Source organism: Corvus hawaiiensis, chromosome 3, assembly GCF_020740725.1.
Source record: "Corvus hawaiiensis isolate bCorHaw1 chromosome 3, bCorHaw1.pri.cur, whole genome shotgun sequence".
NCBI classification, from domain to species: domain Eukaryota; kingdom Metazoa; phylum Chordata; class Aves; order Passeriformes; family Corvidae; genus Corvus; species Corvus hawaiiensis.
In genome coordinates, this window is record NC_063215.1 from 110,254,988 (window position 1) to 110,267,036 (window position 12,049).

The window sequence follows — 12,049 nt, forward strand, 5'->3', positions numbered from 1 at the left end:
ATGGTCAGCAAAGTGGGAACACCTGAAAGTTGCCTTCAGTCAACAAATGAATTATTTTAGTGTTAGTCTTTCCTTTTGCTTCAGGAGTTGGATATCTTTTTCTGTAAGGAGTAGAAGCAACAGATTGTTAGAAAGGTCTGGAGATTTTATGCCTGATTTTCACTTATGTGCTTTGGTAAACTTTGCCGTTCAAAAGTAGGCTTCTTTTCTCTGGTGTGGGTTATTAATTGCTTGCTTTTTCTCAGTGAAAATAGGATGGCTGTAAATTGCATTAAAATAAACTAAAGTTTATCTATGAGACTGAAAGACATTCTCATACTAAAAGTACAAATGAAGGAGAGAAATTTGATGTTGTGTGGAAGGCAATTGGATGAATAGCTGGTTTTTCACTGCTGTTGTATTTCTTAAAAAATAGTGTGTACTAGCTCCTGACTCTCATCCTGAGAGGGGATTTGTAAATGGATCTAGCTAGGTAGACTCTTATCTAATGCTTTAGTGTTTCCATCCAGAGTTGAATTCTAATGGACTTCAAGGGACTGAGGTTATGTGTTGTACTTGGCTACACTGCATATAATAACTGTATGCAGATAGATTGTTGGGAATCGTAGTTTGAGATATATGATAAATATATCTTGCAGGGGAAAGAGGGACTAGAAAATAATAAATTAATGTATCCATTTCATAACTAACTGTCCTATTTTGGATTGCAAAGTATGAAAAGCAGATAGTATTAATAATGAAATAATTCACTGCATAAAAGATTCCTGTAAGTATCCTTAGCAGGATACAAAACTGCTGGCTCCACTAAGTGTGTAGAACAAGCCATTATTTGATGTATTATTGATTGATTGATATTTGATGTATCAAGCTGACATAAAATTTGGCAAAATTTGGCTGTGGTGGTATTTACTTAGGGTGATACAAATGCAGAGTTGGAACATGGACACCCGAGTTAAGGGTAATTCTTTGGACTGCATATACTTGGTGGAAGATGTTTGCTCTGTAACGTTCTAAAACAGGGTTTAGTTATAAAAAGTATTTTCAAAATAGACAGGTGATGCCTACTGGTGTCCGCAGAGAGATATGTGCAAGTCAGATGGGGTTTTCTTACACTATTCTCTTATCCTAAGCGGAAATGGTGTGGTGCCTGTAAAGTACAGTTTGAAATACACTCGAGGTTGATGGTGTACCCATGGAGGCCAGAATTTTCAAGCCTGGACAGCCAAGAGTGAGGCCTCTACAGGGAGCACAACTGTACCAGTGGTCTGATTCTTAATTGTTCTAATTGAGCTTTCTTTAGTCTGTTCGTTACAGTGTTAAACACCCAGCAGCTTCACTCAAATTTTTTGCTACTGATTTTGTCATAGAATTAGATCACTCTTTGATAGATAGCAAAGTATAATTGAAGAGTTAGCTTTATGCAATTGATAAAACTTGTGCAATTTACAGGACTTTATAAAAATTATGGAAATTATGACCAAATAATGCTGCTCTAGCTGTTGTAACTCACTTTTCAATTGTATGAAAAAGTAGTATTTAAAAGCATATAAAGATAAAATATATTCTTATGTGGGATAATAAAACCATTTTAGTCACTGGCTTTCTTAAACAGGTCTTATTTTCGGTTTTATTTCCAAGGAGATAGCAAAGAAATGTGTTTCCCTTCTTTTAATTAGATCAAATCCATTTTATGAACCAAAATCAAGTCCTGCTTTAATTAAAGTTGCTCGGCAAGAACCAGAGAAGAAGATGAAAAGAAAGGCTCCTGAACCCCCAAACCTCTTGCCAAAGACGGAGATGGGCATGGGTGAGAACATGTCAGCAATTCCTGCATCGAGGGAGCTTTCCTCCTCTCCTAAGGTAAGCTTTTCATACCAAAATTTCATCTTTGTTCATAACAATACCTTTCTGTGCATTGTAATCATCCTGTTTATTTCTGCAGGCATGTTAAAAACTTTGCCTGTACTCAATAAGGTGTTGGCTTGTCTCTATTTACTTGGTTCATAGGGAGGGTGCAACAGTAGGAGCTTGTATTTTTTCTTTAAGGATTTAATGACAACAGTATCAGCAACTGCAGTTTCAAAGAAAAGAATCTTCCAGTAACCCATGTTACAGGACAGCTGGATATGCCATCGAGAAGGAAGAAAATCATGTTGAACAGTGCTTTGTCCTGATCTATTTTAATGCTGCTAAGCCTTGCCCCTGTGGAAGAGTCTGTCTCCAAATTTCTGTCATAAATCTGGGTTTTAAAAGCTTAGTACTGGATACTGTTTATTTGTATTGGGATTTATATATGTCCAATTCCATAGCTATGTTGAAGTAATTAAAAAAAAGACAGTCTAGTTTAAATCAGGTTAACTGTTTACTAGGAATGTCCAGACTAAGCATGCTGCATATCCATTTATGTTTTCCTGGGAAAATGAGAGTCAATTTCATTGGAAGAGGTAATTTGAGGGGTGGGTGTTTTATTACCACAACAGCCAAGTTCTGTCAGTGTGGATTTCAACTCCAGTGTTTCAGCAGTTAGCACCACTTGTGCTTTTTCTTTAAACGAAATAAGCATTTATTAATATGAGTTAATGGACCTTTCTTAGAAATGAATGTCCTACATTGTTTTAAAGGTAGGAAGATGAGGACAGAATGCCATGCCTCCCTTCCAGTGTGTCTTGCCCAATGTGTGCACATTATCATCTGGTTTGCCTTGAATCAGAGCTGCTGTACTTGCATTTCAGAATTGAGGGAAACTACTTGTCATACCTATCATTTCATTGCATAATTACTCAGCCAGATTGCTCACATGTCCTTGTCCATTCAGGCTCTGATCTTGTTGTCATTTTACCACTTACTCAGGCTAAAGAGTATGGGACCAGAAATCTAATCATGTCTGCTCATGGCAAAACAAAACAGTGGAGTAAGACCACAAGTACACTTCACAAGTTATTCTTTGTATGCAAAACCACAACTAGGGATATATGAAATCAAAGCACAGCAGTTTTATAATGCTCTGAAATGGGATTCAGCCCTGTTAGCTGGTGTTTCTGCATGAGTTTCTGCATGAAATACGACACATCATTTGATTTCTGGTGGAGTCTGGCCCTTAGGTCAAAGCAAAATGGCCAAAGCAAATCTTTCTGGTACTACCAGGCTGTGAAAAGACATCTGTGGAGATTTTTATCAGGTTGCTTGGTGGAAATTGTGGCCCCCCCTTGCTCATTGTTTGAGAGGTGTTTTTTTACAGATACGCATCCAAGGAAATATGTCTCTCTGCTTCATGCATGTCTTCACTGTGCTGAAATAACATGTTACTACTGAGTTTGGTTGTTGTAGTTTTTGTCTGCCCTAGATGAAGCTTTAGAGTGTCTGAAAGGTGGAACTGATTAAGAAAAGATTCAGGATTGAACTCGCTGAGAGGACTGTGCTGTTATGGACAGTCAAGTAGTTCCTGCTGTTGTGCATGGTGTTACTTGGTGAATGTTTTGGTGCCTGCCTGCTTGTTGCCCACCTTTCTGACCCTGAGGCACAGCTGAGATCAGCAGAGGTCCATGTACTGAAACTCTGATTTTCATTAGGGCTGGGAGGGAAGGTGGAGCTCTGTGCTCACATGCTCTTTTATAGGAAAGCTTTAATTAATTTTTTTAACAGGACTTTGGAGGATAGGAGACATTAGGGAAGGCTCCAAAGCAGATGCAGTGTCCTGGTTCATTATATTACAGTGGAAAGTTTTGCTGAGTGGGTGTGTTAAAATATTGTACGGTCACTTGCAATGCAGAAAGCTTTCTGTAAGCAGAGTCTTTTTTCTGTGCTTGAATTGTTTTGCACTCAGATCAAAAGCACTTTACTTGGAATGCTTTTTGAAATTTGGAAAAGTACTGGCATTTAAAAGAAAAGAAACTGTTTTCTCACAGCACAGTACAAAACAGTGCCCAGGTGGGATTTGGAGTGTTGGCACAAATCACTTGTTTATTGCTCAATGATAGAGACAATGTTTAGCAATTCCAGAAAAACTTCCATCCAAAGGTATAGGCACTATACAAACATGAACTTAGTACATGCCCTAATGTAGGGGAGTAGTCCTATAGAGGTAAACTTAGGTAAAGGGAGGTTGAATCATGTATCTCATTCAGTGTTTTGTCCAAGTTTTCTGTGCAGTGAAAGTTTTGGGAGTTACACCAGAGGCTAAGTGGTTGCAGCAGGTTCAGTTCCCTGTCTTGGTTGCTGTGAAAGGAAATGTCTGTGGAGCAGAAATGCTAATCTTTAAACTACACAAACATGGCATTAATATTAGAACTTTAGAGTTCAAGGAAAAGGATTCCAAAAGCTCCTCTGCACGTCTTTGACAGAGTATTTGGTGTTCATTTTTCCTTCACGTGCATTCATCACATTGGCTGAATCCAAAAAACACAAATGCTGTCATTGCCATCTACACACCAGCAAGTAAGTGATGAGCACTCAGTTACCTGTAGCAGCAAACCCTTTCCAAGCCTCTTCAATGTCTTGCCCTTGAGCAGGCCCTTTTGGTCACTTGGAGATCCCCTGTCAGCTGTATTGGTGAGGAAGGGTCAGTTATCTCTCTTAGATAAGGTAGGGCCTAACTGTCCGTAAAGATCCAGCCAGCTCTTCAGCCCACAGTATTTGCCATGTCTGAGTTTGGAGGAAGTTTTGCTTTCAAGCTTTTTTATCTATTCACACTTCCTAAAGGAGTATCTTAATTTTCTCCTGTCTTGCATATCTCCTCCAAACTAATCTGAGTCATCAGAGAGAGCTTAAAATGCAAAGTCTGAGATCTGGAGTTACCCCACAGTTAATCATCTCAAATGACTTGAAAACTATGGTATGCTGACTCTATTTAGGTGAGTCTGACAAAGTGCAAAGCTGTAATTAAGCTCTTCAGTCATCAAACTGCTACAGTGCTGTCAAGCCCAACTAAAGCCTTGTAGGGCTTGTTACTGTCATACATGTGTTACTGTTCTTTACTTGGTTTGCATAACCAGGTTCTGCCTTTCACAGAGGTGATAGAGACTTTTAAAATTTCCCCCACTTGTTGACTTTGTGGGAAAAAAAGTGGTCTCAAGCTCAAAATGTGGTATCAGACCAGTACATAGCATGCGTATCAGTGGTCATCGTTGGCTTTAGCTGATTACAAAATACACATACGAACTTCAGCAGGGTGAAGTCTCAGCCAGTTTCAGCATTTCTTCTCTTCCCTGCATTATGTTGAATTTATTTGAAGAAAGGTCAGTCCCAGAGCTGGCAACTATGTCTCGTGGTAGAGAAGCTAAAGCAATGTGTCTCTGCACAATCAAGGATTTTATTGTCTTTGTGAGAATGAGGGAGCAGGAATGCTTCTGAATTTATATAGGAGGTAAAGAATTATTTACTAGGGAACTGGAGGAAACAGGTAAGCAATCTCAACCATAGGGAATGTTTAATTTTTAAATGTTAAAAGAAATAAATCTTGCTCTGGATTGACATTACTCATTGACTCCTTTGATGGACAGCATATGCCCTTCACTTTCAGAAAACAATTCTGAGAGAGGCTTTTCTTGTGATTTGGTGCATTCAGTTTACTGCCAGACTTTAGCCAAGGCTCCAGTTGATGCCTCATGAATCCATCAGGTTTCTGCCATTACCATTAACCTCCTGAAAGTAAGCAGGTATGTTATATTTGGTGAATCCAGCTTGGTCTCAAGTCCTTTGTCCTGTCTTCAGGGTCTGGAAGCCTGTGCTGGTTAAACACATGCCTTACAGTATTACCGAGCCCCCTCCGGCTCTGTGGCTCACACGCGTGAATGCATAGACGCAGGGATGGCTTCAGTAATATTAAGCCGATGGCAAGGAGTTGAGAAGGGTCCTTGCATAGAGTTCCAGAGAGAGCAGTTTATTGCTACAACTTGTGAAGGTTTCCAGAGGTGAAATGACCCTGAACATGTGACAGTTTGAGCTTAAGTACAGGGGTGTGGCTAACACCAGGAGCCAACCAGGGAAGCAGAACTGGGGTTCATTACTATAACTGGAGAAGGCATCCTGGCAGAGGCTCCTTTCCCTCACCATAACCAAAGTCTTTGGCACCAGAGACTGTCTTACCAAGAGCCCTCTCTCTCTTGTACCACTGGCCAATCGGCCACCACAACTTCTCTCTTCTGTATTAATTAAAAAGGCCTCCCCCAGAGATCCCAGAACCGGACGCCCCAAACAACCAAACACACATGGAACAACAAAAACAATCAGAAACACCCATAAGCCATCGTCCCAACAAGTCCTCAAATGCTTCAGGGGATTTTTCTCTGGACACTGGTATGGATGCTCTCACAGAGGGGGGTAGTCTTTGCCAGGGTTTCTTTTGGCTGCAGTACAGTTCAAGCCTCCCCTGCCAGTGGTATCAGGAACATCCAGAGGGTGGTGGTGGGACAAGTGCTGGGTTTCCTAATGGAGTGTTGGTTGGCAGGTGTTTCTGCTACAGTTTTAAACAGAGTTAAAAATTTGCAATTCTCGGGGGGGGGGCTTCCATTCCCTCCCTCTTTACATTCCCCTTTCTTTATTAACTAAGAAGCTAGAAAAAAAGGGGAACGGTAACAGGGGTATGGGAACACGTCAGTGGTGTAAAACTTACCCGGTCGCAGCTCTGATTGTGGGTCGGCAGGTCAGTGTACCACTGGTCAATCAGCCACCACATTACAGAGTAACTACTGCTGGCTGACGACCTGCCAGCCTGGAATTTGGGAGCTCTCAGAGCTTCATCTCACAGCTGCCTGCCCAGAATCTCTCAGTAAATGCAACTCCTGCACTCCATCCTGGGGATAGATGTTTCTCGGGCAATACATGATTATATGAACAGACATAAAATTGATATCAGACCGCAAGATGCTTTTTGAACTTTACCTTGAATGGATTTTTAGTTATGCCTTGCAACTGATGAAAGTGTATGGCATCAGGATGGGATGATAAATCAGCTATCATTATTGTATACACCATTCTTGCCTTTATGAAAGGCATGGTGTTGCTGGTAGTCATGAAAACACAGGAATTGGTTTTGGTGCTTTTAGACAAGAATTTTTGATGGCCTTTTAAGTTGGTGGAAGAGGAGAATGCACATTCACATAATAGTCCAAAGCCAATAGTAACATCTCTGTTTGTCACCATCATTGTTTCAGCTATCTCTGTCTCTCATTTTAAAACTAAAATTAATTGTTTTGCATGCCAGGTAATAATCTGCTCTCTCATGCCAGACAAGCTAGCTCATTTAAGCTCTGATGAAACATTTATAGGAAATACAGAATCCTTTTCCTGCATGATATGTAATAACCCATCTCCATCCAGTATCCTTGGTAATCTGCTGTGTATCTGCAATGCTTCAGGATGTTCAGGCTGTCCAGAAAAATTTCTACCTGATAGACAGTTTGTCCTTCAAGCAGCAAAGGGAGTACAAATTAATTCCTTATGAAAGAAGAGAAATTCTCAGATACTTTTCAAGGGAACAAGAAGAAACCTGTAATTTTTGTTTCTCCTTCTTATTTATTCTAAGTCAGAATAAATGCTAGAGCACAAAACACTCAGGTAGGTTTGGTGGAAGGCGGAGAAGTGACATTTCATATAGCACTAGGCACAGCTCCCAAGATATCAGAGATCCTAAAGTCTCCAGCTGCTTGTTTTCTCCACTTTTATTTACCTCAAGATTATCAACCTTATGTGACCAAACAGTAGGAAAATTTCATCCTAAAACACAGGTGTAGTAATGGAACCAAGTGGAGGAATGACAGTAAACTCCAAATGGGAGATAAAGATCACTCACTATCTCTTGGTATCAAAAGTATCTCCAGTTGTCCTTTCACATAAGGACTCCCCAGCTCTCTGGAACATCTTCTTCAATGATTTTACTCCTTTTCAGCTTCACATTTGCTGCAAAGGAATTGTACAGCTCCTTTTCATGAGATCTTTTGTCACTCCCTATGTAGACAGATGGTTCAAGCCCAAGGAAGATCTGGAAGGCACTGGATAGAATTGGAAGATGTCAACTATTATCAACTTAAGCAAAGAAAAAGGCATTCTGAGAAAATCTGCCTTTGCATGCAGCCCAAAGATATTTTTTTCTTTTAATAGGAAGAAAGACAAGCTGCACACATAATATGAACAGAGAGATAGTGAGATAATCATGTGGAAGCACAGACAAGTCATTCAACTTGCAGCTTTTCAAGTGTTAAAGAATAAAAGAGGCTCCATTTTTTAAATTCGGTACTTAAGCAATTTCTTTTTACTGTTTTCATGAGTTTTAAAAGGTGTTTGTGAACTTGACTATATTGCCTTCATATTATTTCCGTGATTGGTGCCAACAAGTACCCACTGTTGGACATCAAGACTATAGATGAAACCAAGCCCTTCCATGTTCTGTGTGTGGCTTTCTGCCCTTCTGACTGAGGTATCTTATGCCCATGCTGTCAGAAAGATGTAGGTGCTGCTCTATAGTCACATTATCTCTAAGAGAGATGCTTCCTTCAGAATTTGGGGGTTAAAACCCTCAGCAATTTGCCCAAATGTTCTTGTAGCAGGAGTTATGCCCGGGACTGGAGGCAGAGCTGAGCTGCTTCCATCCTCAGCCCATTACTTCTCTCCTTGTCCCAGAAGCTGCAGTATTACCTAGATGGAAACACGTCCTCACATGGTGGCTCACACCACACTGTATGTGCTGTTCTGCAGAGAGCCAGTCCAGGCAGTGTGCTGAGCCAAGGGCCAGCTAAAGGCACTGCTTTCTGTGACAATTGAGTGCTGTCCAGGAGCAGAGAATGAATCCTTCCCTGTGTCATGAATTCCTTAATGTGTGGTGCTAAGCTAATCTCTTGAACCAGATTTTGGACTGTGGTGGTTTGTTGGTTGTTTTTCTTTTTTCTCAAGTTCACAGCTGCATCCAACCCGGATAAATTAACAGAGCTATTGGCTTGACTGTAGTGCCATGCAGCTGAGAGAGTGCTGTTTTGTGTCCCATGAACTATCATAAAACAAACAGTTCTCTGTAAGGTCAGGTCTTAGGTGATTCAGCCTGAGGACTCAAAAGCATTAGCTTACAATAATTTGGAGGTGGGTTCTTTTGTGGACCTCAGTTTTTATTCGAAAACATATATATGCTACTATACAAACGGTACTAATAAAAATGTATTTGTAACCACAATCTTTGAACACTTGATTTGGCAGCTTTCAGTGCTGCTACTTAGGTGTTTGACTGTTTCTTCTTTAGGCTCTTAATTAGTAGTGGGGATGCAGACAACGGGTCTCCAGAGCTGTCCTGGAAAAATATTTTTCATTGCAAATTAATATACATAGTGTTCAGGTTGATAAATGTTTGACTGCTTCTGTCATTTCCATAACTGCTCTTTAAGGTACTTGTGCATTATTGGTGCAATGTAGCTCCTACTGAAATGGATGGAAGCTTTGTCAGTGCCTGCAGCAGTTCTGAGTTGCGCCAGTTACCACTTCTGCAAAATGTCTGCGCACGTAAGGTTTGGTAACTGCACCAGAGTTATGACATTCCAGACCTCACTTTTCATATTTTAAATTTAACTTACATTTACAAATTATAGAACTCAGATGTGTTGTCATAAAATATTACTTCAGTTGTTGTGGAAATACACTCTTTAGATATGTAATTGCAGTAATTTCATATGTTTTATTTCATCTTGGAAGTTTAAGATTGTGCACTATTCTGTGAGAACAAAATCCATCTCTGGCAGAAACTGGAAAAGCCAACAGATATGTAGTGTGACATAGTGTTGCTATTTGTCATTGAAATGCCAGCACCCACCATTGTCTGTAGGCAAACTGTAACAAAAAATACTTATTTCATATTTTTTCAAAAATGACACTGGCATGAGAATTTCTTTGATTTTTCCCATATAAATATATGTGATGATTTATGTAAGACTTTCCTTTTCTTTGAATGAAGTGCTCAACAGTCTGTCTTACCCACATGTGCAACACTGGTCAAATAAAACTCTTCTCCTGATTCTGGAATAACTTCAAGGCTGCTGAGATCAGGAGAGAGGAGAAGGCCTTTGGATTGTGGGAACATTCATGCTGCCTTTTCTGGGCTCTAACTTCCCCCCTTATGAGGTGAATGAAATGCTTGAAGTCCCAGGAGAGAGAGAGAGATGGGGATCATGGCAGTGAGGGATCCCCAGAGGGGAGAGCAGGGCATGTGAACCAAGTTCAGTGCTGCTTTTGAGACAAGTCTCTCATTGCACCCATTTCTGCAGGACTGGGGAGGGGACTCATCTCCTCATGGAGGTGCCAAAGACGTTTGCCTGAAACCTATCCATAAAATATCCCTGAGGTGCATAAATGCAAGGAAGAAGTTAGGAGCTGGCAGAAGCATTGAGGTTTCTGGAGTGCTATGGTTCCTAAATATCAAGGCTTCCATGGCAGTGTTTGGTTTCTCTCCCAGAGGACAAGTGGATTAGGCACAGCCACTGGCTGGACAGATGGAGCAGTCCTGGCCTGCCCAAACATCTGCATGACAACTGCATTGGGTCAGCTCTAATGAGATCTAGGCCAGCTTCTGTCATCTGAAAATCCTTATCCCCGATGAGGGCCTTTTATTTTATTCTATTTCCTGTAAGTTATTTGCCTTCACTTCTCTGGCAGAAGGGAGCTGGGGGAGTCAGGCAGATGGCACAAGGCTATGGGCTCCTGATGTAGGTGTTGGAGGGCTGCCTTCCTGTGGTTTGTGACCTGGAGGACTTTGATTCTCATGCTGGGCTTCACAGACTCATGTTTAGTTCAAGCTTTGCTCTTTAAAAGGTAGAAGAAAGAAGGAACACTTCTCCTCTCCTAAGACCTTTTTAAACCATTGTCAAAACAAAAATCCTCAAAATCTTGCAACAAAAACCTGATAAAATCTATCCTTTTTCTGTACAGTTTTGATACCTTATTATCAGGTTCCTTAACAAGACCCACACAGGCAGAGTGCAGGACAGCTTTTAAATTGAAAACTTGATTCTTTCCAGTGTTCCCTTGCAGCTAACAAGGACCTCAACACAATTTGTAGAAGCTGACATTGTAGCATTTGACTTTTAGCTGTTACCTTGAGCTTTATGCTGGGGCTGGTTTAGATAAAGTCCTGGGTGCTCTCTCCACCATCCATGGCCCATCCATGGCCCCTAGTGCAGCACTCAGTGAAAGGAGCACATTAACAATGTGCCTGGTTCTCTGCTTGCCTGAGGGATGGGTTTGGTTCATCGTGGTTGGCAAGCACCTCAAATTGGAAATAAGTGTGCATGAATAAATATTCCTTTCCTTCTGTCATGATGAGTTATGGAAGTATTACAAAAATAATTATCTTCCCTTCATAAATCAGTCTGATAGTTAACTTTGGTTTGCTTACTAATTCACTGTTCCTGCTAAATGTTCTTTGATTTGGGTCAGATACTTAAGCATAGGAATAAATCAGGTCTAAGCCAGAATGCTTTTTGTTGCTGGGAAAGAAAAATAAGTCTAAAACCAAAATAGATGGCATTTGTAAGCAAATCTACAGTGCAGTGATGGCCCTAAAATGAGGTATTTGTATTAGCTGTTCTACCCTGGTTTGTAGAAGTATTTTTAGATAGAATTTTGGCTAATTTATTTAAAATGGTGATCACCATTAGTTTTAGGTGGGCAGGTTGTTGAAATAGATTTGTGAAGCTTAGAGGTAAAATCCAGGAGAAAAAGGGAAGCCATAGGTGCCAGAAGCCAAGCCTTAATTCTGTATGTTGCAGTCATACCTGCCAGCAAACGCAAGTTAAGCACAAACCTTCTTAAAGGAGAGAAAATCAAGCCAGTTAGAAGGAAAATGTTGTATTCCTGAGTTGCAAGGAGAAATATGTTGCCAATTCATACTGCAACAGAGCTGTGGTGACAAGAGGCTGCATAATAAAGCGAGTACTTGTGCGATAGTGCCGGCACACTAGCTGCATGTTCTACAACAGCATTTTTTAGCCATGTTCAACAGTGTGCCTGCTATCGCTCCTCCATTTGTTGAATTCAGGATGACCTTTGCATGAATAAAGTCAAATAGGATTAAGGC

The 12,049-nt window shown here is 40.6% G+C and overlaps 1 protein-coding gene across 12 annotated transcripts in view; it reads left to right on the top strand.

Annotated features, from left to right (window-relative positions):
- The window catches only part of EHBP1 (EH domain binding protein 1), a 211,459-nt gene that overhangs the window by 101,152 nt on the left and 98,258 nt on the right, over window positions 1-12,049 (top strand). For all 12 annotated transcript variants that reach the window (XM_048296582.1, XM_048296572.1, XM_048296576.1 and 9 more), the window contains one exon: window positions 1,677-1,860. In XM_048296582.1, coding sequence (XP_048152539.1) covers window positions 1,677-1,860 — 184 coding nt within the window. The remainder of the gene's footprint in view (window positions 1-1,676; window positions 1,861-12,049) is intronic.